The 26,745-nt window shown below is 38.7% G+C and overlaps 5 protein-coding genes across 5 annotated transcripts; 3 read left to right on the top strand and 2 right to left on the bottom strand.

Annotated features, from left to right (window-relative positions):
• Positions 1-2,338: 2,338 nt before the first annotated feature.
• Positions 2,339-4,919, bottom strand: LOC101310675. The gene is made up of 3 exons (XM_004293785.1): positions 4,563-4,919; positions 4,125-4,472; positions 2,339-3,105 (listed from the first exon to the last, which is right to left on the bottom strand). Exons 1-3 carry the CDS (start codon positions 4,893-4,895, stop codon positions 2,602-2,604), a joined length of 1,185 nt encoding a protein of 394 aa, XP_004293833.1. The 5' UTR covers positions 4,896-4,919; the 3' UTR covers positions 2,339-2,601.
• Positions 4,920-8,456: 3,537 nt separating this feature from the next.
• LOC101300428 (organic cation/carnitine transporter 3-like) lies at positions 8,457-10,202 on the top strand. The gene is made up of 2 exons (XM_004295503.1): positions 8,457-9,038; positions 9,420-10,202. The coding sequence occupies exons 1-2, from the start codon at positions 8,643-8,645 to the stop codon at positions 10,200-10,202; spliced, it is 1,179 nt and encodes a 392-aa protein (XP_004295551.1). The 5' UTR covers positions 8,457-8,642.
• A 983-nt stretch (positions 10,203-11,185) lies between these two features.
• On the top strand, positions 11,186-13,942 carry LOC101304255 (malate dehydrogenase, cytoplasmic-like). The gene is made up of 7 exons (XM_004293762.1): positions 11,186-11,228; positions 12,187-12,345; positions 12,487-12,662; positions 12,746-13,011; positions 13,099-13,234; positions 13,340-13,451; positions 13,584-13,942. Exons 1-7 carry the CDS (start codon positions 11,186-11,188, stop codon positions 13,676-13,678), a joined length of 987 nt encoding a protein of 328 aa, XP_004293810.1. The 3' UTR covers positions 13,679-13,942.
• A 3,051-nt stretch (positions 13,943-16,993) lies between these two features.
• On the top strand, positions 16,994-18,745 carry LOC101312997 (organic cation/carnitine transporter 3-like). The gene has a single exon (XM_004293793.1). It carries the CDS (start codon positions 17,052-17,054, stop codon positions 18,588-18,590), a length of 1,539 nt encoding a protein of 512 aa, XP_004293841.1. The 5' UTR covers positions 16,994-17,051; the 3' UTR covers positions 18,591-18,745.
• A 2,668-nt stretch (positions 18,746-21,413) lies between these two features.
• On the bottom strand, positions 21,414-25,770 carry LOC101300131. The gene is made up of 4 exons (XM_004295502.1): positions 24,793-25,770; positions 24,507-24,656; positions 22,874-23,059; positions 21,414-21,832 (listed from the first exon to the last, which is right to left on the bottom strand). The coding sequence occupies exons 1-4, from the start codon at positions 25,768-25,770 to the stop codon at positions 21,752-21,754; spliced, it is 1,395 nt and encodes a 464-aa protein (XP_004295550.1). The 3' UTR covers positions 21,414-21,751.
• Between the last annotated feature and the right edge of the window lie 975 nt (positions 25,771-26,745).

Raw genomic sequence — 26,745 nt, 5'->3', positions numbered from 1 at the left:
ATTTCCTACGAGAGAAGCCGACCAACCGTATCTAGCTATCTTTGCTGCTCTTTTTCACTCTTTACTACTTCACATTCCTTGGGTGTCAAACAAAGAGGACAAAAACTGTACCTGTCAATCTTGTTTCTTTACTCAAACAAAGCTACATGACCTAATCCTCCTTAGCATTTCATAATATGTTTAACACTACCACTTTGGTAAATGTACGTTGATCTATATACTCAGATTCAGATCTAAAGATTTTCTCAATACTCGGTCCATCTTCGTGTAAGGGCGATGAGTTAGTCTTTACTATATATGCTTCCTCAAGAAAGAGAACTCAGGTCCAACTCTATCCAGATTTATCTAGATTGGTAACCTAGGCAGCAGAACAAGAGTAGATCCATGCAGAGAGAGGAGAAGGCTCTTTAAAATTTTATGTAGTAGAGTACTGGAAAAAGAAAGCGGTGTGCCACACTACTAGCTTTATTGGTTGCAGAGAAAAATCTAAGCAGTGCAAGTTGGCAGGAAAGCTCCCCCCAGAAACTCCATCTCCACAGAGAGACAGTAGTACTCGAGAGAGAAAGATAGATAGAGAGATAGAGAGAGTCCTTAGAGAGAAAGAAAGAAAGAAAAGATGATAAAGCCTAAAGGGAAGGAAGAATACAACGCACTCCCACGCGTGCACATATCGAGGAAGCTTCTATCTTTATGTCCTCAAAGTTAAAGGGCAGGGTATACTACTCCTCTTGCATCAAAAGCTGATGACGATGATGATGCATGGCTACCCAGGCCAAGCTGGCTTAGCTTAGTTTGAGTTTAGATTCTTATAATAGAGTACTTTGCAACATGAGATTGTATTTAGAATCATGATCACCATATGATATATGATGATTATAAAATGGTTTCCATCTGATTAGGAAGCTGTTACATCCAAGGCACACATCGTTCCGTGAAAAATGCAAATCATTTGCAGTCCAATATGAGCATACTTTGGATTCTATGTGTACTTTCATTCCCTAACTTTGGGTCTTGTATTAGTAAAGATTTTTCCTGCTGCAGATTCTTACAAAGTATGCTCCAGAAGCTTCTTTTGTCCCTCCCTCCCTCCCCGATCTCTCTCTCTCTCTCTCTCTCATTTAAACATACAACTTTTTTTTTGGTCTGAACATACAACTTGAACCAAAATATATATTTACAGATGAAGAAAATGGCCTTCCTAATCGTTATATGTCAGATCAAAAGAGGAATGCACCAAAGAAAGATGTGTATGTGTGTCTGTGTGTTCTTTCCTTTTCAATCTTAATCTGAGAAGGAATAAGGGAGACAGAGAGGCACCTTTAGTAGAGCTATATAGCTAGATCAGCTAGCACTGCCTCTGAACTTTAATTCAACTTTGAAAGAAATTATATACAGCTAGTACGTACATATATACATTTAGTGTGTGGATATGAGATTGGCACATATTATAACGTACGTTGTCTATTTAGGCTTGAATCTCACAAAACATGACTACTTATAAGACTGTAGGATGCAAGAAGGTACATATGTTCATATATAAAACAGGTTTGTGTCAGGTTGGTCTGGGATGGTTTCTCTCCCAAACTGATCGCGATCGCGGAAACTATATACGTTTTGCTGGATATCAACGCTGACGACCAAGACATATATTGGCTCACCTTGAAGTTAAAGGGTTAATGCAGCAGTTTTAAGTTGCTGCTTGTAAGTATATATTATTCTGAAGATTTGTTATAACTGCACATCATGTACTGAAGAGCTCCTACATTTTGAAGGGGATAAGGACTTCGGGTGTTATTTCTTCGTCGAAAACAAAGACAACTACGTACTTCGGTTACAGAAAGAAGAAAAGAACTATCATTTCTGGTTGGAAAGATGAATTTACTGAATAAAGGGGAATTCTATAGACGTCTGAGTTTCCTGAGTAAGGATTTATTTGCTTTTCACTTGTTCATGACTAAGGCCAGGGATAGACCAAAACACTAGGCTCATGGAAGTGTCTAAAAGGGGAGCCTGTAACAATTTGTTTGGGCCACACGTACATGAAAAATAAATTTACCTATGATATGGGCTATCATTTGGACAGTGAAAAAGTATAAACAGTATTTGTGTTGGTTCTCAATGATCCATAGAAAAAGGATCTGGAAAACAAGTAGATTTTATATTATGCATCTTCTAATGATTGATCCCAACATTTCTTATAATGGCAATCTCAAGCTTTAACGAATATTTGGAGGGGTGGACACTCCTATTTTTGAATTATGAGGTTATATAGTTGGTGAATATTTATCTTTATGAAAGATAATATCAATGAATTTACGGTACAAACAGTTCAACATAAACAACTTACAGACAAGAAGAATGGACTAGAATACATCAAGATCTCTTATTCTATCCCATGCCTCGAAAAAAGTCATAATAAGCTTAGTGACTTCATAATATTGCATATTATTACAAAACAGAAAAGCTACATATTACATAATGCACTTGAAGATAAAAAGAAAAACCAGAAAACAATTACACTCGTGTACCCGCCAATATTTTTGTAATTAGAAACAAACTAGCATCCTACTAATTAAGCTTAGTTCAGTTCATTAGAGTTAATCATGGTGATTGTACAGCACTACTACTATCATATATATCAGCAGGAGCAATGAAATAGTCCATGGAAAGCCCCGGCACATTGAACACAACATCATCAATGTTCCAAACCTCTTCCATTCTAGTCCTCGTGTACTCCATTGATAGCTCGCCACACCGGAATACAGTGGCGATGGAACGGCCTTGATGAGCGATGAGCACACCATCAACATCTCTGTAATCTGCAATGCTGCTTCCTATAGTGGTCTCCCAATACACAGTTTCGTTTTCTGGTGTTTCAACCCTAGTAAGGTGAGAGTCCTCTAAGTAGATGAGGAGTCCACTCTTTTGACAGAAATAGCCGTACAATGCATGCCTAATTACCTCTGCCGGACCTTCGCTTCGTTCTATAACCGCCTCGCGATCTGCAGAGACTTTTAGTACGAAGCAATCATCGTTGCCAATCCTCTTCTCCCCCAAGCATTGTGCCTTGGCAAACAAGCTTGCTGTGCTCTTTGGGTCTAGGCCCTGCAGCAAAACACAATCATGATATATATTTGATCAAATTTATGAGCACACATGACACGTATAGTTACATATATGCTATAAACATTAAGCTAATTGACAGTGCTAAAATTAACAGAGTTTTCCGGTGGCGCCAAGTTTGATCGCTGCTAGCTGATTTGGACCAGTTCATGCACATTTTAAGCCAAATAACAAACTAATAAATCAATTCAAGAATTTAGGCTAGGTTTCAGCTCTCTTCAATTTAATATGAATCAACATACATTTTTATATACATTACGTGAAAATGCATAGTGCAATCTAGTCATTCATAACAATTTATGTATGAGACTACTGTATAGTATGTCATTTGATCTTAATTATTTACATAAATATATGATCTTAACAATTCATGAGCTTTTAGGCACGTCATGGAATCAACAGGAACTACTAGTGAAGAAAAAAATTTGATCAAAAGAAATATTTTTAGAAAAAAAAAAAAACAAAAACAAAAAGGAAGACGCAGAAAAATAAAGGAAGCATAATGCACTAGATCCAGTAGCATTCATTCAGTAAAGTGAAAAAGAAAAAAGCAAAAGCAAGAAAATAATAGAGAGAAGCCACTTTAGTTCAGAAACGATGGTAATCCCAAGACCTAGATGAACCATGTAGAATCGTAGATGACCCTGGATGACGCAAGAACCTGCAATCACGTGCCATTCTTGGTTTCTTTGAGGTGTTCGAAGAAAAAGAAAGACTGACTGTAGGGTAAAGCATGGGACAGTTTCTCCATCATTGTCAGCGTCATACCATTTTTATTGGGATTGTGATTTGCTCCCCCTCTCTCCTCAAATCTCTATCTTTGTTTGGTAAAGGCTATTTCGAATAATTGAACACTACGTTTCTTATCCTCAAATTGGTATATGCAATCCAAAAACATAGAATCCATGAACATCTTAGAACATGGTTGATGAGAATCTAAGATATCTGATATTGTATGCATGGTAGGAAGAACAATTCAGATTTGAAGTTTCCGATCTTACCTGGATGATACGGCGTAATGGGCGTTGAGGGCCTTTGGCGGCATGAGTACCGAGCCAAGGGGTGTGCCTCCATACAGTTTTCCCATCACTTCCGGCGACCACCTTGTTGCCGCCGACCACCAGTTCCAGAGACCACATTCCGGGCAGCATTTGCCAGAGAACGAAGCACCCACTTTCCCCACTTCTTGTTCCCAAAGTCTTGACGTTTCTACCTGCAGAAACTTCAGTCTCACAGCAAACCATCTTCACCATCCCACTCGCGTACATGTTCTTGGTGCACTTCTGCTGCTTCAAGCAACCACTTGCTGCCAGATACTGTTGTATAATGTAATGCGCAGTCGAAGTTTCCTGAATCACAAATATTATCATTCATTAATCATTAGTGACAGAAAGAGATCAAACAAGATGTAATTAGTTCAAGGTGTTTGATGATCTTACGAATGGGATGTCTTTGATGTGAGCGGGCATGGGATGATCAGCTGGATCATTGGCTTGAGGAATAGGTGCTAGAGGGCATCCCAGAACTCCAAGCAAGAGCCTTAAATCTTGTCTCTTTGCCGGAACAGTACTACCATTACTACCATATGCTGAAGTTGATAAGCTACTTCCTTGAGGAAGACCCTTTTGTACTCTGAACCAATCACGTATGGCTTCCCAAGAGCTCTCCTTCTTACCACCTTCTTCTTGGATTTCTGGGTCCGGACCTTCCATGAGTGGCGTCAATGGCTGCGGAGACCACATCTGCTTCTTCCTCGCCTTCGAACTCATCATCTTGCTGGTTTGGGAAAGATTGGTGAGGAAGAAAGATCGAGTGGGTTGTGTTTGATGAGGTTAAGGGTTTTAAGTAGAGAGAGAGAGAGAGAGGGAGAGTGAGAAATACGAAGGATTGTGTGAGATATGATATGAGACAAAAGGGACAGCTTATCTGTGCAACGGCAGAGAATGGTATTAAAAATTTGAACACATTCGCATGTTGGCCTGTCTATTACTTTATTCGTCACTCTCCTTAGTCTCTCTCTCTTGTTCGTTTTTTTTTTCCTTTTTGCGTCTATTATTCTCTTGAGCTGCTCAACCTAGCTACCCCCAATGGCCTCTTTTACATGACTCCAATGCTAAAAGACCCTAATGCCATTTTACAGAAATTACCAAAAAATTTCAGCACTTTGAGCCTCCCAACCCTGCCATGTCAAAATAATTCGTTTTTCTACACGAAGACTGAATTTGCAACATAAAAGATAGTGACACATACGTGTCTAGTCACATTTTTTTTTTTAGTTTTAATTATTTATGTACTCTTTTGATTTGCAATCTTATGTAACTCATGAAAGACGAGACTCTTGCATAAACTTATTAAATATAGATATGGTCATTTAAAATTCTTATGAATGTATTTCTACTTTTGTGTGGCTTAAATAAAAGAATAAAACAGGTAATGATGTCTCCTTACCACCATGTGCTATTAAAGAAATAAAAAAAGATGCAAAATGAAGATCAGAGGTGGGACTTGAATTTTCACTAAAAAAAATAATAAAATGCTCGACGACATGAGAGAAAAAAAGTATACACACAGACAAAGAGCCGTAGTGAGCTTTGCCCCTTGAATGCATGCTTATACAAAATATCTGTAAACTCCATACGTAACATAAAAGAAGCTAAATAACATGTCAATACAATCTAAAACATATAGATGTATATGCATCTCACTAAATATTTACAAATGAGATGAAGACTAATCGGGGATAGAAGTAATAGAACTACCTTCAGGCTTGAAAGGATCGAAAAAGGATGAAATTTAGTGTCAATTCAAGGGATTAATTCAATCACTCAACCCCAAGAGAGAGACGAGTTTTTGACTTCCTCTTTGGTCTAAAGTTTTAGACTTTTAGACTTCTTATCTATGTGGTTAATTTATCTATCTTTTTATTTATTTAATTTTGAATAGGGATCCCTCTTTTTATTAAGAACAAATGAAACTTTAGTTGGGCAACTGGAGTGGGCTAAAGTGGGACTTAGGTTGGTCAAAAACCTTGCAATCAAGATATGATTAAGAGAAAGCAAGACACCTATATGCAAGTCATTTTTTTCTTCAAAATATTTGGGTGGGACTTGAGTCCCAGGTTGTTCTAACTTGGATCCGTCCCTGATGAAGATGCAAAATCAAGATGAGGGGATGAATTTAACTATGTTCAACATGCATGTACAACTACGTGCTAGCATTTTCAGTCGAGTAAGACCATTATTTCTACCGTAACAAATTAACAATTAGAGATTTCATAATGAATTCTGTACGTCAAAGGGGTAAATATCTCAAAAGAGGGCAACGTAGAGCCAATATCCCACAAATTTGAAGTTCTACGGTATATATATTGTGCAAAATTGCAGATTATTATGAAAAGAAATTACTCAAGGTTATTATAGTAAAGTTATAGCTCAAATGACTGCAGGCTCTGCACACTACCCACATAGGACAAATCTACCAAATCTTGTCTGATAAATAAATTACTCCGAGTCTCTGATCAAATTGATCAAAAAAATAAATGAAGGAAATCCAACACAATGATCTCATCACGCCTACTTAGTACTTTAGTTCTTAGGATCTTCCTCTCAATTTGATTCCAATCTCGGGCAAAACAAATGAACACAATCCCCAAGTTGAGAGGCCCGAGCCACAAAGTTATAATACTCTACTTGATCAAGGAGGTTCCAATGATCAAATCCAATATTGAATCACTGATTTAGGAGTTTAATCTGTTCAACTTTGGGGATAGTGGAATATGGGGCCTACGATGGAATTAGGGCAAAGGGAAATTGAGCAAGTGGGCGGCAGATGGGTGGTGGTGGTGGAAGGTCGGCGTCAAGAGGGGATGAGGTAGAGCGGCGGATGGGGGATGTGGACGGGAAGGTGTTGGTGATCTTTCAAGCCAAGTTCTCTTTGTTTCTATTCATGTAATATCTATCTGTATAGTGGTCGATCAGCTGTGGCTTTCATTGTTGGAGATGAGAAGGATTAATTAAGCATGTTATGTTGTGAATACCGTTTAACTTTGATCCTTAAGGATTTGTGAACTTGTGTCGAATTTAGGATAATAACCCTTGTCATTCTTCGTCGGACGGTTAGATCTCGCGCTTCTTATTTTGGTATGAATACTTGAGTCTTGAAATGTAGAGAAATCGTAAATGATGTATATATCTCTTCTGTACAATTTGAGAACCAATTTAATCTTTGAACTTTCCCAGTTTAATCATTTCATCATATATATATATGTGCCTTTGGAATGTTGAGGTTGTATATTATGAGATTCTTCTCTTCGGCACAACGGTGACTAAAGCCCAAACTAGAGGGTGATGAACTGAAACATTTTGGTACCCATCAGGCCATCATGAGAGTTTTGTCAACCAAGCTGTTTGCATTTTTGGGCAATTGACCTTGGCTAGTTTAACCTATCAGCCACACAAACTTGCACAGATGCATGATTATAGGTAGAATCTCCACCAACATAATAAATGTTTTAACAGTTTTACAACATAATTAAACTTTTAATTACCTAATACTAAAGCATATGCATGAATTTCTTCAAGCATATACCTATATAATCAACTATCACTTAGTAGGAGAAATGAAAATAATAATAATAATAATAATCATCTTTCTTATTTGGTAGTTTGGTTTAAATTTCTCCGATCAATTAAACATGGTTCTGATTTTGTGTCGATAAAACTTGACTCGTGACATTCCTACAATAGGATTAATATGAGACTGGGATATCACATATTTTTAGTTGTGACAAGAGTCACAAGACCCTATATAATATGATATGGATATCTTGGGTCTATATCACATTTTGGGATATCCGGCCTAGTCGGTCTTTCTTATAGTTTATTGACTAAAGTACTTGAGATATTAGAAGAAAACTAAACAGTAACTACATATGTCATACTGTGTTATGAAAATGTAACATGAGATATACTATTTTTCAAAATACAAAATGTTGATGGATGATACTATTGTGATACACTACTCTATAGTATTATATTTGTATGGAGTAGTATGAGGTAGATATCGAAAATTGATCCAAAAGTTCATATATTAGTCTCATATAAATCAATTAATGTAATGATGCATATAATGTACTATTGTAATATGTAAAGCAATTTACTTTGGTTAGATTTACTACAAATCCTTTGCTCCTAGCCAGAACAGATATTTACAACAAGTATAGTTTGGTGATTCATTGCCTTTTGGTTGAGGTAAAGGGACACTGTAGAGTAGAGAAGTTCAGATGCTCTTCTCTTATTCTTTCATTAATCGTCAACTTCCACATGTATTAGAACAGACTTGTTGTTCAGTTAGAAATTTTTAATTCATGGATTAGGGACAGCAAATTGAAAATGAAATTGTTTCAATCAAGACTAAATAATGACCATTTGGAAAAAGACAAGCAGATCTTTTGCCTCCATCCACTGTCAAATCTTCAAGTTACAACCCAGTAACCAGAAATCCTGATCTGCCTGCTAACAATGGCTGATCCAACTTCTCTTCTGCATCAACCCAATAGAGAAGAAGATCCAGAAACTCCAAGCAACAATCTCCACCGCTCCTTGGACCAAATAATTGAGCAGAGTGAAGCAAGTTTTGGTTGGAACCAAGTCTTGCAATCCATCCTTGTTTCCTTGGCATCACTCTTTGATGGAACACAAACCTTCATCAGTGTCTACACAGATGCCACACCCACCTGGCACTGCACCAGTGACAGCACAGCCTGCAACACAAGCTCAGACATCTGCGATCTGTCTACTTCTGACTGGGCTTGGGATTCAGTTTCCTCCAAGACAATCATATCAGATTGGAACCTCCAATGCTCTAGCTCGTTCATCACTGGCCTTCCAGCCTCGTCTTTCTTCATGGGTGGCGTGGTAGGTGGGTTTCTTCTTGGCACTCTAGCTGATTCCTCGCTTGGCCGAAAGAGACTGCTAGTGATCTCTTGCATTACAATGTCTGTTGCTGCATTTGCAACAATCTTTTCTACAAATGTTTGGATTTACTCTGCATTTAGATTTGTAAGTGGCATTGGCCGTTCTTGTATTAGTACATGTGTGCTGGTTTTGTTAATGGAGAGAGTTGGAAGAAAATGGAGGCCTAGAGTTGGAATCATGCAGTTCTTCTTTTTTACACTGGGTTTTTTGTCACTACCAGCTATTGCTTACTTTAACAGAGCTAATTCATGGAGAGCTTTGTATTTATGTACATCAATTCCTGCAATGCTTTACTGCTTATTTCTCCATTTCTTTGTTAAGGAGTCTCCACGATGGCTCTTCATGAATGGCCGCGGAGAAGAAGCCATAACAGTACTGAAGAAATCTGCTGCGTCGAAGCCAATCATTAGTGAATTGAACTCATTGTTGTGTGCAGAAGGCTTGCGCTCTAAGGCAGCAGAATCTACAAAATCCAGTGATCCATACAAGTCAATGAAGGAGTTGTTTGCCAAGAAATGGGCTATGAAGAGAACACTAGTAGTCATGGTGCTTGGTTTCGGCATTGGAATGGTCTACTACGGTATGCCACTAGGGGTTGGAAACTTAGGCTTCAATATCTATCTAAGTGTTATGTTCAATGCTTTGTTAGAGATACCTTCATATCCACTCACATTGATCATACTAGAAAAATGGAGCAGGAAATTCTCAGTGCTTTGGTTTTGTTTGGTAAGTGGGATTTGTGGTGTGGTATGTGCTGTGGTGGGTGACAAGCAAAAAGTGATTAGAATTGTGCTGGAGTTGGCTTCATTCTTTTGTTCACGCACAGCTTGGAATCTGATTTCTATGTTTACAGTGGAGTTGTTCCCAACTTGTGTGAGGAACTCTGCTACATCTTTGTTGAGGCAGTCATATATTTTGAGTGCTGTGTTTAGTTCAATGTTGGTTTCAGTTGGGAGCAGCAGTGGGTTTCTTTCATATGGAGTTTTTGGAGTGGCTATATTTGTGTCTGGTTTTTTTGTGGCTTTTTTGCCAGACACTAGAGGTGGAACACTGTGTGATACCATGGATGAACAAGAAAGAAAAGAGAATATGATTTTGGGATGAGGGGTTTGGATTGGAAGATTCGTCACTTTTGTTTTGCTTTTGTAATAATCAAGATCTTCTTATTTTGTTGGGTTAGTATGAGCCCTGTATTTGGGGATAAATTTGAATGGTCTAAGACTCCAAAGTACTGTACCCATTCTTCATCCGGTTGGATTGCACCAGAAAATGAACAAGTTTTCTATAGAAATGACGATAAAAAGTTGGGATAGTGATAAAAATTTCCTACAAATTATCTAGAGAATTTTTCCAACCTTAACAAACAATGTACTTTTCATCTCAATCGGAATACAAAAGAGTAATTTGTAAACAAAATAAGGTCTATTCCAATCCGACCAATATTTCATTGACGAACACCACACTATTTTCATGAATACCTCAAGAATGAAATGATAGTGACAAAGAGTATGACACAAATTAAAATAGGGGACAAATTTCTAATTAAGTTTACTAGATCTATCATTGTGGAATCGACGGTGCTAACCCTTGCAGACAACGAAGCAACGAAGTTGCCTATAGATTGAAGAGACTTGCCATTTTTTTGGGGAAAATGTACGAAAAATTCTTCAATCCTATCCCTATAATTGAAATTAATATTGTTCAAGTCTTCAAGAGCAACAGTATTAATACAATTTATTGGTTCAATACAAAGAAAAAAAAAAAAGATTTTCATTTTTGGTAAAATAATGAGCTAATATTGACATGGTCATGGACTCTTGCTAGTGTGATTAGAATGGCGACGGTTTCCATTTCGTAACTGTGAAAATCGGTAGTCTCCATTCTTCCCTATCATCCCGCTTATCTCTATCCTAGGTTCTCCTTACTCTGATCTTACTCCTTCATCATCTCCCTCTCTTTCTCAACCTCCTATCAATCAATGTATATAAGAACAGCCCACCACTCAACAATGTCATCATCATTTCTTTCATTCACTCTCATTGCTAATCAAAGACCCATTTTCTCTACAAGAACCACTCTTTGCAACAATGACAAAAGACGCCGTTCGAATTCTTGTTACTGGTGCTGCTGGTACGGTCATCCTCCTAAGCAAACTCTGTTTCCAGTGTGTGATTTTTCTCTGTTTCACTTGTAACAAAATGTCTGTGAAGTTTTTATGTGATCATTAACCTTACTAGTTTGATTCATGATTCGGAAATTGAAACCCTTTACAAGGCCACATCATTGTTAATTGTCTAGGTTGAAATTCCTTGGTTTGTATGGAGACCAAACAGAAAGATTGGTTCTTTTCTTTGAAATAGTTGAGGAAATATTCTCTGTTTCTAAGTTTCTTCTGGACTTTGTTTTGGCATCTGCTTGGCTTGCGTTGGAGGTGTCCGTGCAGATTCTTTGCTAGGGTTTCGTATGTTAAAAACACAGAGGATGGATTGTTTGCAGTGGGACTGGATTTACAGATTTAGTGCTTTGATTTCAACAGCAATTGTTTGTTGTATAGTACAATCTGTTTATTTTTGAGAAAAGATGGAGCATATTGAACTGGTTACAAAACTTTTGTTGGTTCTTTTCACTGTGGCTTTCTTTTGGAAGCTTATTACACACATGTGGAGCTTCTTGGATGTGGAGAAGGATCCTGTCATAGTATTGGTTACTGGGGCTGCAGGCATGCTCAAATCAATTCTCTTGTTTCTCGCCTTGTTTTTCCAAGTTAAAAAGTGTCTTGTTCATATAAAGGTTTTCAATTATAAAATCAAAAATGATTTTGTGACGAACATTATAATCTCCAACTTCATGGTTTTAAAAAAAACTTGGATTCTTCTGAAATTTACTGAAGAAATGTAATAAAAAAAGACTTGCTAATGGTTATGTGGTGTATTCTTCAAGATTTTTTGTTGGTTTCTGCAGTGTCCCAAAATGATTTGGACTTAATTTTCCGTTTGAATTACATTTTTACTGTAATGCTGTATGTTGATCATTGATACGATTTGTTATTTTCATGCACATAACATGAAATTCTGATCATACTCAACAGGGCAAATAGGCTATGCTATTGTTCCAATGATTGCTAGGGGCGCCATGCTCGGTCCTGATCAGCCTGTAATTCTGCACATGCTTGATATTCCTCCTGCAGCTGAGTCCTTGGCTGGGGTGAAAATGGAATTGATCGATGCTGCCTTTCCTCTTCTCAAAGGTATGCTCATGATTCGTAATCCTCGAATGCTACTTTAAGGTGTATATCTAATTATCTATGTTGAACACCAAGTTTCATAGCTAGATGATAAATGATCTTTTCCTTTGAGGAGTCTTAGATCTTGTGTGTACACGGCTGTAGGTGTTGTGGCTACAACAGATGTTGAGGAAGCTTGTGAAGGTGTCAACATTGCAGTTATGGTTGGTGGATTCCCAAGGAAGGAAGGTATGGAAAGAAAGGATGTAATGTCAAAAAATGTGTCCATCTACAAGGCTCAAGCTTCAGCATTGGAGAAGTATGCTGCTGCAGATTGCAAGGTAATTCTGTTCATGCCTAAATATTCAATATTTGGAGATACTAGCTAGTGCTGTGCTTTAAGTTCCTTGCTTCCGTCATGCAGGTTCTGGTGGTTGCCAACCCAGCAAACACCAATGCACTCATCTTGAAAGAATTTGCCCCCAAAATCCCAGAGAAAAACATCACATGCATGACACGACTTGATCATAACCGAGCATTGGGGCAAATCTCTGAGAAGCTAAATGTTCATGTTGGTGATGTGAAGAATGTTATCATCTGGGGAAATCACTCTTCAACTCAGTATCCTGATGTCAATCATGCAACCGTTGGGGGCAAAACTGTCAGAGAAGCTGTGGGAGATGATCAATGGTAACTCACAGTAGTAATTGGCAATTCTGACATATATCTTTGTTCTGTGTCACTTATATGTTGTCCTCTACTTATTTTCTTCTCCAGGTTGAATACCAAGTTCATCACCATTGTTCAGCAGCGCGGTGCAGCCATTATTAAGGCTCGGAAACTATCAAGCGCTTTGTCTGCTGCGAATTCTGCCTGTGATCACATACGTGATTGGGTTGTTGGGACTCCTAAGGTTTATTCTCACATTTATTTACTTTGTTATTTCCGAAAACTGTTGAGTTTCTTAAAATACTCTTCAGAAATCTAATACTTCTTTGTTGCTGTTAATGTCATTCAGGGGACACATGTTTCCATGGGTGTGTATTCTGATGGTTCTTATGGAATCCAGAAAGGCCTCATGTACTCTTTCCCTGTTACCTGTGAGAAAGGGGAATGGAAAATTGTGCAGGGTTTAGTTTTTTTTGTTTTTTTTTTTTTGTCTAAAATTCAGTCGTAGTTGTTAGTAGAAACCAAAGTACTCAGTTTTATGTGGCTATTTTTGTGCATTCATCATTTGGAGTTTGCCTATTTTTTGAATGCAGGACTCAAGATTGACGAGTTCTCGAGGACAAAGATGGATGCAACTGCACAAGAGCTCATTGAGGAGAAAGCGTTGGCCTATACATGTCTCCAGTGATAATGAACTTCCTTTCTAATTCAGATAATATTGTTAGGAGCTTAATAATCCATCAGAGAATGGAAGATCACAAATTGTTGTCCTTGTAGTTCTAGGCAGGGCATATGGTTTGTTTTCCTTAGTTAATGTTCTTGGGTTGAAAATGTTCATCATAACACCTGTATGGTGCCCAAGGAGAAATTTATATTAGTTTGAACTGATTGAATCTTATTTTCTATCAATGAAAAATTAGTTTTATTCTTTCCGATCTTGAGGAAATGATTATAATTGGCGCGAGTTAGAATTTATGTTGTGATATTCAGTACTAATAAGCTCTAAAGATGCCATGGCAGAGGTTCTGAAAATATAGGTTGTAACCCTCTGTTTTTTTCTTCTTCTTTTTTTTGCCATCTTTATTAGTTATTACATAATTTATAAGAAGAACAAACTATTCTGCCTACAGCCTAGCTACAAGCCCATATATAAGATGTGTTGATTTAAAATGTGCATAAAATTATTAAGTGTATTGACATGACATGAGTAATATGCTGGGAGTAATTTTCTAATGATCATTACATCTCATGTCATATGTATGCAGTTATAGGTTTTGTCTATATATATTATTTGAAGCTTTTATTGTATCACAACTTAAATGCTTCGTGTTAATAACTACATAATTCACTTCTTATGCGATATTGAAAGAAACTAAAATGAAAATTCAAAACTCTATCAAAGTACAATAGTATAGATACATACTAGAAGTTGTGGTTCAGACATTTAGTGGTTGTTTCTCATATCAATGGGGTTGATGAAGCATTCTATAAGTTGTGCCACACGAGAGTAGGAAATCTTAGTATCATATTGTTAGCCCTTGAGGGTTGTGGGATTTTTTTCAAGTAGCTAGGGCATATATTTGATAATGTGAACTTGTTTTCATTTACTTAGTGAATTGTTATTAGGCGGGGTAGAGGTAAACTTGAATCAAATAACAAAGATGTGAGTGGCCAAAATTAAGAGACTCTAATTGAGCCAAAATTAAGAGAGTCCAATTGATCAGCTGCATGCCTGTAACTATTTATATTCTTCTCCAAATCATTCTAGCCGGCTAGCAGCCACGGACGCCTTCATTGCAAAACCACGATTAGTTAATTAATTGTAGTTTGATAGTCTTTTAAACAAGGGTAGTACTGTAAGCGATGAGTCATGAACTCAAATGCCACCAAATTAAGATTGCAGGCTGCTCTCTGGTTCACATGTCGATTGATGTCAACATGAGTCACTCACATTCACCAGCCAAACAGCACTTCTTAATCATGGAATCAGAATATTTACCATACAGATATGCAATCTGTCCAATTCGGTCTTATTCTGTATGATCGATCTGGTTGTCTATTTAATTAGCTGGTACAGCCGTGCATGGAACAAAAGCCAAAATCTGTTGGCTAGCTCTTTTTTATTCTACGAATGAAACCTGCCAGACAGGCCCGCTCACCTGCGGGAGTCCTTTTACAGGACAGAAAGGGATAGGTCACTCATGACCTTTGGATTTAAATGAAATTCATCTGAGGGCTCGAAAAAACTTGACCCAAATTCGTGAATCACGCATGATAACTCACCCTTCTTCATTCCTTGCTCTCCTTTCTCTTTCTCTCTAATCTTTCAGTAAGTTTGAGAAACCCAGGCGAGGATCAAAACCCGTGAATCAAATTCGTGGATCAAAACCCGTCCTTTCGACCACTCCGAAGGATCACTCTCACACCCATTTCCTCTTCTCAATCGATTTTGCATGATCTAAGGTTCCCCAACTCCTCCTATATTTAACTCCCTCTTCATCACCCAAAAACCATTCTCGATCCAATCATGTCTCACTTGATGGCTCTCTCTCAGGTAAAAGCCTCCATTTCAGATTTGGGTTATGATTGGTTGTGCTTTTTTATCATAAAGACTGAAGCTTTGAATCATTTTGTGCATACCCAGTTGGTGAATTGATAGAGAGAAGGCTATTATAATCAAAGCAACGATTCAGATTGAATTGAGGTAGTGAGAGAGCTGCCGGGTTCCGATGAATTCAAAGCTACTCTCGGCATCGTTGCTCTTAGTCAGAGATGTGGTGGTGGTTGTGTTGCTGTGCACCTCACCTGGGTTTGGAGATTAGAGAGAAAGAGAAAGGAAAGGAATGAATAAGGGGTGAGTTATCAGGTGTGATTCACGAATTTGGGTTAAGCTTTTTCCAGCCCTCAGATCAGTTTCATTTAAATCCGAAGGTCATGAGTGACCTATTCCTTTCTGTCCCGTAAGGACTCCCGCAGGTGAGCGGGCCTGTGAAACAAGAATCTGCTATATGTACATCCTTAATTAGTTGAGTTTGAGAATTGAAACCCTTTGATATTATAGGGTGGCGGGAATACACATCGACTAAGTTAATGATTTGTGTCACGTCATCTATATAAAACAATACAACTCTATGACAAGTCATTCAATATATATGGATATCATCTCATCTCGAGGAAAATGATCGGGGTGTTTATGGTACTGAGATGTATAACATACGTTAATTTATCATTGATTGAACAAAAATTATAAGTTAATTGAGTAAAATTAACAACATTGATAACAAAATTACTACATTTGTTTTACATATTTATATATAATTGAACCAACTTACTACAACGACAACAAGTTGTTCATAAACTTATAAATTGTCATAAGTTGAGTAATTACCTCTAATAGAACAAAAATTACCTAATTAATGATTATCTTTATCAAAACGACAACAAATTTGTTTTATGAGTAAATATACGTATCACAAACTGGTAGATACCTTAGAAAATTCCGAAAACGAAAATGAAATGTTCGAATGGCGTTGGTTCTATAGTAGAACAGTGATATATATACCTAATTAATGTTGAGATTTGGGTGAAGAATATCCCCAAGCTGTTGTTGCTCTCCGTTCGATTCTGTTCAAGTTGGCTGCTTAGAGCTTCTTGTAATTTTATTTTTCTCCTAAAACAAAGTACTATTGTTTTCTCCCACCTGCAAAAAAAAAAAAAATGTAAACAAAACCATATACAGTACATGGACGATGGGTTCGGCTGCTATACACATTACACAGTTGTATAACATACATCAAACCGTGAGCTGTCCGATCGTTTAACAATTTAAAATTTAAGATGATTAAACGGCTCACAGCTTGATGTATGCTATTCACATATATATAGTAGAAAAGGCCCACGGACGATAGATCTTAACTAAACACAGAGATAAGAGTTCTGACCATGGCATGCTGGTCATATCCTCCTATATATATAAACCTTCATCAGATAATATATCACTCATTCCATATAAAGTTATAAACCTTAATTTATCGGCTCAAGTTCTTTGGTTCCGAAACCAAATGGGCGATTCAACCCCTCTTCTCTCCGAATCATCAGAACCCCCTCTGCTACAAAAACACCTTCCCTCCCTGGACTCCACCATCGAACTTTGCCTCGGAGAATTTGGATGGGCTCAGTTCCTCCAAGCCATCATAGTCTCCTTTTCATGGTTCTTCGACGCCCAGCAAACCTTCATCACCGTCTTCACCGACGCCGAGCCCAAGTGGCACTGTACTAGTTCATCATGCAACTCATCCTTCTCAAACCTTTGCCAACTTCCCAAGTCCTCCTGGGACTGGGATCGACCCAAACACATCTCTATAATCTCCGAATGGGCCCTCGAATGTTCGGGGTCGTTCATCACCGGCTTGCCGGCCTCCTCCTTCTTCATCGGGTGCTTGATCGGCGGACTCGTCCTCTCCACACTCGCCGACTCCTCACTCGGTCGGAAAAAGATGCTCTTCTTATCTTGTCTCATGATGTCTTTCACCACCCTCCTCACCGCCTTCTCCACCAACATATGGATCTATTCCTTCTTGAGATTCGTCACCGGCTTCGGCCGCGCCACCATCGGCACGTCAGCGCTAGTCTTGTCCACCGAGCTGGTGGGCAAGCGGTGGCGCGGCCAGGTGGGTATAGTAGGTTTCTTCTGCTTCACGTTAGGGTTTCTCTCCCTTCCCGCTATAGCTTACACCCATCAAAGCCATTCATGGAGGACCCTCTACTTCTTGACTTCAATTCCCACTCTCTTTTACTCCATTCTCGTCCATTTCCTGGTCCGAGAATCGCCCCGGTGGCTATTCGTCCGGGGCCGCAAAGAAGACGCCATCTCAGCCCTAAAATGCATCTCACCAAGCATAACCATGAGCTTCTCGAGTTTGTCGTTTGAGCAAGAGACTTGGAATGTGGATCTCTACTCTGCAATCGGGGTTCTGGTGAAGAGAAAATGGGCTTTTCGGAGACTCTCCGCGGTTATGGGAACTGGATTTGGAATCGGAATGGTGTACTACGGCATGCCGTTAGCTTTGGGGAGCTTGGACTTCAACCTTTACTTGAGTGTCACGTTAAACGCCTTGTCCGAGCTACCAGCTTCTTTAGTCGCTTTTTTCCTAATCGGAAAACTGAACAGAAGAAGCTCGCTTCTAGTTTTCACTATCCTCAGTGGGGTTTGTAGCATCCTCTCAGTGCTAAAAGGTTTTAATCCGTGGGCAGAGTTACAAATCGGGTTAGAGCTTGTGTCGTTCTTTAGTGCTTGTTCAGCTTTCAATGTGTTACTTATATTCACAATTGAGCTGTTCCCCACTTGCGTGAGGAACTCGGCTCTCTCGATGGTGAGGCAGGCAGTGGTGTTGGGAGGAGTTTTCAGCCCGATGCTGGCGGCGGCGGGGAGGGCCAACGGTGGGGTTGTGTCGTACGGAGTGTTTGGGGTTGTGGTGGGGCTTTGTGGGTTGTTTGTTGTTTGTTTGCCGGAGACGAGAGGGAGAGGAATTTGTGATACTATGGATGAGGAAGAGCACAAAGAGACAGCTAATTGCATTGCGGTAGGTCTTGTCGTCTAGAATATATGTTATTAAATGATTCAGGATCGATCACTAGCTACTTAGTTTGTCTTGTAAGGCTACTGGCCCTGCTCATTCAAGGTTGCATTTTTGTATGGCAAGTGTAAATTGATAATAAAGAGTACGTACAAATGAGTTGGATCATTAATTTTATGCATTAGGGTTTTCAAGTACTTAATATATGTCATTATGACATAATGGACATTGTCATTAACAGCTTTGTTCTTCATCTACATATGCTTTGTAATAAGGAATTAGATAAGAAAATGTTGGTATCGCAAACAGGTAAGTACCAAAAAAAATTTCGTGTGGAGCTCGGATAATATGCCAGAGTCATTTTGGCAAACGAGTATTATTAATTTGGCAATTTCAACATGCATGTATGATAACAGCTCCTTCATTTTTTGAATTGGATTGTGTTCAATTGGTTCAAGGCCGGCTGGATTACACACTCAAAAGAGAAAAATTGCTAACTGGTATATTAGGATTTCCTTTTCAATTTTCAAATTCTGTGCTGTTAATTAACACCAGATCCTAATAGTTTTGAACATATTAAACTCATGCAGCCTATTCAGGCGCCGCCTTGAGATATTTTTTAGAACACCAGATTCGGCATGGATAGTACAAATTAAGACGAATATTAGGTAACCACTAACATCACCTCAGCAAGTTTATCCCTTCTTGTCCAGTGTCATTAAATATAAATTATACGTACCTGCATATACAAACAGTAACAAGACTAATTGAGTTAAGAGATGAAGTGGCCCTTTTGTTGTTTCTTAAAAACCGTGGATCATATGACATGATCTTATCACAAGTTTCATATCCACCAAGTTGATTTGTATATATATATGTTATATTTCGTGATGGGATTTTTTCATTTCCAGGAGTGCAAATTAATGTTTAATTACGTAAATTAGTTGTTAATTGTTATGAATGTAGTGATATTTTCTCAGCGTATTTGAATATTCTGAAACACGACGTACGTGCTGGCCTTGGCTGGAAATAAACTGTCTTTATGTGCTGGCCTTCGTGTTTAATTACTAGCTAGGATTATATTTCTATATAATTAAGTTCAATTTTGATGAGCTATTGTTAATTTAATGTGTGTTTGTTCCGCTGAGGTTTACACTTCAACGGTATATCTTCTAAAAACTCGAGAGCTTTAATAATCGATTTGAAACCCTAACTGAATGATCGATGCCGAAGAGAATTCTATAGTAATATGATATTTGTGATACAAATCATTTTTAGATGGAGAAAGTAGCTAACCAGAGAAAAGATCGAACAAAACAATGGAATTAGAGCAAATGCTCCGAAGGCCAAAGATCCCGCTCAGTCGATCACTTGCATGCAATGATATTATCAAAACTGTGTGCAAAGGCTTTACAGTCTTTTGTGTCGGTCGGCAGACTGAAATGCAAGGCGTTTATGCGTTCCTTGCATATCCTTCTAACTAAAAACAATGACTTCTATGAAATGAAAGGAATTTTCAGCTCTCTACAAGCTGGTCTATTGTATTTGCTAAAAAATTTGGATGTGACATGAAATTCGTTGTCATTGTGAAAGTGACTTGTTTTTGTTTTTGTTTCGTAGCAAATTTACGACAAGTCGATCTACGAATAAAGCTGTAGTGATGTTGTAACTTTAAGGAATTTTCAGTTAATTGTATGTAAATAGTAAAACTAAATGTCATAGCTAGGCAGTTAGCTGTGTGTGTAGTAACTTTAGTTCAATTAGCTAGATGTATAAGTGTCTGATAAACATCATAGTATCATTGTCAAACCCTAATCGTGAACACAAAAAATTGACCCTCAATATATAAGCACATATCATACTACAAGCAATGTGGCCGGCACCGATATATTTTTGAAACTTTTATCCACTAGCTAGGGAAATCTTTCTAAGAAAGAGTCAATTATCGGTCTGCTAAAGGTTCTGAAGATAATCGACTAGATACACCATTCTTTTCCAAGTATTGATTTCAAAAAGGTTTTGAAGACCCATACATGCATGCTAGCTCTCTTCGATCTGTTCTGATTGATGAGGAACTAAAGTACGACAAAAGTACACACCCTGATTGCACAAAGCCAGAAACTTGAGGACAACATGAGACGTGAATAAAGTTTGTAGATATTGCAGAATATATAGAAAGCTCGACCAGTTGTGTTTCTTTGCAGCTTGTTGATGGAATAGACCAAAGCATGAAGCTCCACCGATCTGATGAGCCACAGGCTTGCAGGTTGATGACAGTAGTGATCACACTCACTCTGCAACTCTCTTTACCGACATGATAACGATAATGATAAGCATGCATGATTTTGCCTTAGACGGCAACTTTTGTTTTTCCTCATGTCGATAATCTCATATTTATAATGGAAGATTTGGAAAAGTAAGACTTTTCTTAATTGGGGATTAAAGAAAGCAAACCAGCTCACTAAACCAGCTCTAATTGGATGACAGAGAGCAGGAGCTGAATCAAGATTCAAAGTTCAAAGAGTCGAATCTAGCTACGGGATGTTATATTGAACTGTACAAATAGAGCTGGCTTCGAGACTATGAGTCAAACGTCAGCAGAGTCTGGAAACTTATGAGGTAGCAGCTAAATGGGGTTGCTATATCTCTAAGTGTGCTGTTTTAAGTTTTAACGGACCGCAATAGAACATGCTCTCTCAGAAGTATCAACCTAGAAAGCAACACAGCTGAACAGCTCCAGAACATGAGCAGAACTCACGACAATCTCATTCCTTGGCCGGAAAGATGTGGCCATTAACCAGAGATGTGGTCAAAGACTCAAGAAAGACAGTACGAGTGTACAACAAATTTAGCTACCATCGGTGAAAATGCAAATTGTCATTGGGACACAGCGACATAATCAGCTCACTGAGTACAGTTACTGATGGCAATCAATCGAAAACAATGCTATGTTGCCTGAAAATGATTTCACTCGTGCTATGCTGTATAGATGGCAAATTATTGAAATCTAAGAGAACTGAGCTTTTCTAGTGTAACAACTAAACAATTGGTACAAGTACATAATTTTGAGGCAAAATAACTTGAACTGAAAAGTTTAAAGTATCATTGACCACTTCTTTTCCGCATTATGAGCTTAGAAAGTGACCATATTCATCGTTTAAGTATTTGAACTGACCATTCCAGGGTCACTTGTAGTGCTTGGAAACCTTTTGCGTTAGCTTATCCATGAACTGGCATTTCCTGTGAAATCCCCAGCCAGGGTTGCCCTGCAAATCAAAAGTGTGTGATGAACAAAAATCAAGTATATCTTTCTTCCATACAAAATATACAAAGAATATTCAAATTACATTCGATTATAAACTGCACCCTAATATGCAGCATGTTATATTCACAGGAATGACTACAGGTAACAAGAGCATCACGATTGAAATTATGTTATACCCTTCTAAATTGTGCTAGTGCTCCACGTCTCATCCAAGGACAGAAACTAGGAACAAAATGTATGAATAAGTGGGACCATGCTATTGAGAAAGAAAGTACTATTTACCCCAGCAATATGAAAAAAGTTAGATCATAAGCAAGTCAAAAAGTTATCTGTAGTTTGGACTTGGAAGTAGGTGGACAGGAAAGCTACATTTCTTTGGACTACACTAAAGAAGTAACTCATCTAATTACATTGCTTACGACACCAGGCCTCAAGAAGCAACGTTGTCTCACAAACTGAGCCTTTTCACAAGGTATACTTCTATAATGTCAAATCCATGCGCAGAATGAATATGCCAAACTGGCTAACATGAAGAAAGAAAGTACTTTTACCCCAAAAATATGAAAAAGTTAGATCATAAGCAAGTCAAAAAGTTATCTATAATTTGGACTTGGAAATAGGTGGACAGGAAACCCACATTCTTTGGACTACACTAAAGGAGTTAAATCATCTAATTACGTTGCTTATGACACCAGGCCTCAAGAAGCAACGTTGTCTCACATACTGAGCCTTTCACAATGTTATCTCACAAACTGAGCCTTTTCACAAGGTTATCTAACAAACTGAGCCTTTCACAAGGTATCCTTCTATTCTGTCAAATCCATGCTCAAAATGAAAATGCCAAACCGGCCAACATAGTCTAGTAAGCATTTCAGTGAGAAAAGTATAAGAAGCATAAACAAGATATCATTCTCACAATACTATGTGATTAAAATATTAGTAAGCATAAATAAAAACCTAAGCTGAAAGCAACAAGCTAAAACAAATTGGTTTATTGTTTTTCATGATGAGGTTCTAGAATGCAAAAGGACAAAACATTAACCTGGAGAGAAAGCACTGCGCGATCAGTGAACTGCTTTACAGAATCCGGTACATTTGCAGGAAGAGTTTTTGCAACCCGTTCCAACTCTTCTCGTTGTTTCTTTGCAGTTACCCTATCTGGTCCACTGTAGTGATCGACAATCTTCTTCAACAATGGAACTCTTTCCATCGTCTCTTTAATGGCTTCCTAATGATAACCAAGATAAGATGTCAGAGAATAGCAAAATAAATGTACCACCCCACTAGAAGAATTGTATATCATGTCTCATCAACATACTAGAGTTTGAATTCACTTAAAAAAGTTTCTAAATATTAAACACTATTAACCAGTTTTAAGTTTATGATGACAAGAAAAACTAACATTGCAACTTTGATAAGTGATATTGTGAATTTGTGATAACACTTGGTAGACTATATAGGGACCCATTTGTTACTCAGTACTAGGAGGAAAGAAGTTACTGCCTTCCACAAGGAGGTTTTGGACTGGTTATCCTATGTAATGGTCTTGGACAATGTTTAATGATCTAAAAGAACAGCTGCATCATTACTGCCCCTCACTATTCAATGCTACACCAAAGGGAAGGGTTCAATAACAATGCTCTGGACTAACAACCGAAATAAAATTGATTTCTCGCTCTCTTTTACCATCATCCATCTACTTGCTGTTAATGTAAGTCACTCTACCTTTATTGGTAGTTTAAATATTTCTGTTCTTTTTCAGCCAAGAATTCCCTACACTTGAATTATTCAAAATATCCTATAGTACTAAGTATTCGTAGAAGATTTTGCAAGGGATGAATCCCCATTTCTCTCAATTTCTATTGCTCAAATTTTGTTTCTAATGTCCTAACGATAGATGAATCTTGATGTTCTTTAACTCTCTTCAGTAAACTTGCTCTTAATTTTGAGTTGAAGCTTGAGGGGTATTTGCTAAAGAGCTCACTTTGTTTTCTGGTTAAGGATTTCTAATGGAGCAACTAACTTTTCTGGATTTAGCCTAGGTCTCTCTCAATATGTAAATCATACCAAGTTACTTAATTCTGGAAGGTAAGGAACAAACAAGTTATTGTAGGAAGTCTCCTTATTAGAAAAAGAATATCACATATCAGCATGCTGAGTTTATTGGCTTTTGGAGAAGAAGAAAAAAAAGATAACAATAGAAGTGTTCTTTAGATGTAAAACTGAGTATCCAATCTGATCATAAAAGAACAAATTATTGAACATCCTAACTGGTCCTCGACACTACCAAATGTAAGTTAATAATTAGTCCAGCTTTGGTTGGTCTTTTGGTTTACTTATTCTAAGACTTGATTCCATTAAAAGGGAAGCATCACCTTCTCTTATGTATTCTAGGACAGAGCCTTTATATTCATGAAACTACATGATCAAGAAAAAGTAGGTACAATAGAATTCTAGTAGAGAAAATGAAAAAGTTTTCTGATTCCAAGTTCAAATCCATCTAAATTCCTGAAATTGGATATTTGACAGGTAACTCCTATGAAGAGGCTCTGAGTTATCAAAACTCAAGACTCTTATGGCATTGTACTTCTGTCACTTAGAGATGAAAACACAGAACTATAATTCACATTGGCAAAATCAGCGGGAAAAAATGACTCAAGAGTAAGCAAATGTACCTCCCACTCCTCTTGACTCTGGATACCCTCATATGCCATCAAGAAAGGCTTCATCTTCTCAAGTGCATCCCTGAGAGGAATAGGCGGCTCTTCATCAATATCTGGGTTTTGATTAAACTCCCCCATAAGATACTCTGGCTCAAACTCAATCTGCAATTCAAAAACAAAAACAAACTCAACCCAAAATCAATATAAATACTAAACTCAGTTACCGAGGACATTCTATCAACACAGATAAAACATAAACAACATAATCTGAAACACACTACGTAAAGGAATTCCATACCTTACAATTGGTATCCAAGGCGTCGACATAAGCATCATCCAAAGGCGATGGAAGAACATGAGTACTCATATCCTCAAATGCCTCAGTCAACTGATTCATAACTTCCGGGCCAAGCTTCTCAGCTAGCTTCTCCCCATCAGCATTGTCCCCAAGATAAAGCCCCGACGCAATGCCGCCATCCTCATCCCCTCGCCTTCTCCTATCTCCTTCTCCATCTCTCCTTCCCCTCCCTCCTCTTCCTCTTCCTCTTCCTCCTCCTCCTCTCCCTCTCATCACTCCCATGCCTCTCTCTCCTCCACTCTCTCTCACCATTCCCATCCCTCTCTCTCCTCCTCTCCCTCTTCCACCACCCCCACCGTCAACAACCTCCGGTCCCTCATCGCCCACGCCATGTAATATCCCCATTGCGTGCTTCACCGCCTCTTCCCGGCTCGATTTCGGCTTCCGGGGCTCCCTCCTGGGCTCCACCGGAGCCCCAATTCGCCGATCCTCCTCCACAGATTGAACCGCCGCGCCCGAAACGGGCTTCCCCCTCCCCGTTACGCCCAACACCGTCAATATAGCCTCCGGTCGGTTCTCCGCCGCATCTTCCCGCCTGAAGAAAACCGGCTTCTTCGGTAAACCCGAATCATCTCCCTCACGTGACTCCCCCGGCGATCGCACGTGACCCGGGTGCCCCCGACCGGCGGGCGCCCCGGGTCTGATCCCCGACCCGAACGGAGGTGGAGGCTGGGGTAAGGGTTTGCCGCGGCCGTGGCCGGCTCCGGTGGAAGATACGGAGTCGGGTTGATCCGGGAACTGTTCGGCAAGGTGGTTGAAGAGAGAAGGAGCGGCGGGGAATGGGCCGCCGCGGCCGCGACCTCGGCCGCCGCCGCCGTTGGAGGAAGTGGAAAATGGGGCTAGGGTTTGGGTGGAAATGGAGAAGCTTGATGGGTTCGCGAGCTTTCTGCCGATTCCGAAGGCGGTTCCTCCTCTCATTTTGGGGATTCGAGATATCCTCTTGAGATTTTTGGGGTTTAAGCAAATACGAGTTGCTTCGTGCTCACTGAAGCACTGGGTTTTAAATTTTTCTGGTTTTTTATTTTTTATTTTATTTTTCACAAAATATTTGCTTGTTTTTGTTGGGCCGAGTGGGTTTGGGTTATCTGGGCCGAACGGTTTTGGACCGCTCTGGATTGCCCAAAATACTCTCATGTATCTGTTGTATTTTTACATAAAAAAGTGAAGTTTTAGCTGCTTAATTAGTTTTTCACTGTCAATTATTTGAAACAGTTTTAATTTCAGCAAGTAAATAAGTTGCGGTAGGGCTGTGATTCTGTGAAGAATCAAGATCATTATAGATGCTAAGATGCATCATGCTGTATATGAATCGATCTGTTGTGTACCGCATGCTCATCGATCTCGATCTCAAATGATTGAGACTTACTGCAGAGTAGAGTGAGTGCAAAGAGTTGCCTGAAAATTGATTGACGGGTCGACATTATTGAACAGAAGCGTTTATGTTAATCTTCAATAGAATATGGATTAGTTAAAAGTGTGTTTGCCTGAAAACCCACTAGTCCACTTCATTGACACTGGTTTCTTCAGCTCAAAAGCTTGAGAACCAAATATGATTTTCACTCTTCAATATAATAACTATTACCCAGAACTTTTGCCAACCTAAAATTTAGACTTCTTGGATACTATAGCTGAGCCAGACCTGCCTTTTTCTTCTTTTACAAGATACTGTGTCGACAGAATAAACTAGTCTATATCTCGTTGAGGAAGGAATTGAATTACATACCAACTGTGAAGAAGTTTAACTATGAGAATTGACAGATTGCTCTTTTAGTGATTAATCATTGGTGCAAAAAGGCAAAAACATTCACTACTGAGAGAGAAGTGGCGTATAGGAAAGAATTCGATTTACATATGCAATATCATAAGCGATACGATTTTTCTTTGATCACATCA

Source organism: Fragaria vesca, linkage group LG3 (assembly GCF_000184155.1).
Source record: "Fragaria vesca subsp. vesca linkage group LG3, FraVesHawaii_1.0, whole genome shotgun sequence".
In the NCBI taxonomy this organism is placed as follows: Eukaryota; Viridiplantae; Streptophyta; class Magnoliopsida; order Rosales; family Rosaceae; genus Fragaria; species Fragaria vesca.
This window is presented reverse-complemented; position numbering and strand designations above follow the sequence as displayed.

What these genes read in the sequence shown, in the direction of transcription:
- LOC101300131 (XM_004295502.1), bottom strand. Translation starts at nt 25,770, where the DNA reads ATGAGAGGAGGAACCGCCTTCGGAATCGGCAGAAAGCTCGCGAACCCA. An exon ending in CCTTGGATACCAATTGTAAG is followed by an intron (nt 24,657 to 24,792) that starts GTATGGAATTCC and finishes TTTGAATTGCAG; the next exon opens with ATTGAGTTTGAGCCAGAGTA. An exon ending in GCGCAGTGCTTTCTCTCCAG is followed by an intron (nt 21,833 to 22,873) that starts GTTAATGTTTTG and finishes TTTGATTTGCAG; the next exon opens with GGCAACCCTGGCTGGGGATT.
- LOC101310675 (XM_004293785.1), bottom strand. Translation starts at nt 4,895, where the DNA reads ATGATGAGTTCGAAGGCGAGGAAGAAGCAGATGTGGTCTCCGCAGCCA. An exon ending in ACATCAAAGACATCCCATTC is followed by an intron (nt 4,473 to 4,562) that starts GTAAGATCATCA and finishes TTTGTGATTCAG; the next exon opens with GAAACTTCGACTGCGCATTA. An exon ending in CATTACGCCGTATCATCCAG is followed by an intron (nt 3,106 to 4,124) that starts GTAAGATCGGAA and finishes GTTTTGCTGCAG; the next exon opens with GGCCTAGACCCAAAGAGCAC.
- LOC101304255 (XM_004293762.1), top strand. Translation starts at nt 11,186, where the DNA reads ATGACAAAAGACGCCGTTCGAATTCTTGTTACTGGTGCTGCTG. An exon ending in TCTTGTTACTGGTGCTGCTG is followed by an intron (nt 11,229 to 12,186) that starts GTACGGTCATCC and finishes CATACTCAACAG; the next exon opens with GGCAAATAGGCTATGCTATT. An exon ending in GCTGTGGGAGATGATCAATG is followed by an intron (nt 13,012 to 13,098) that starts GTAACTCACAGT and finishes TTTCTTCTCCAG; the next exon opens with GTTGAATACCAAGTTCATCA.
- LOC101312997 (XM_004293793.1), top strand. Translation starts at nt 17,052, where the DNA reads ATGGGCGATTCAACCCCTCTTCTCTCCGAATCATCAGAACCCCCTCTG.
- LOC101300428 (XM_004295503.1), top strand. Translation starts at nt 8,643, where the DNA reads ATGGCTGATCCAACTTCTCTTCTGCATCAACCCAATAGAGAAGAAGAT. An exon ending in CTTTCTTCATGGGTGGCGTG is followed by an intron (nt 9,039 to 9,419) that starts GTAGGTGGGTTT and finishes TTCTTTGTTAAG; the next exon opens with GAGTCTCCACGATGGCTCTT.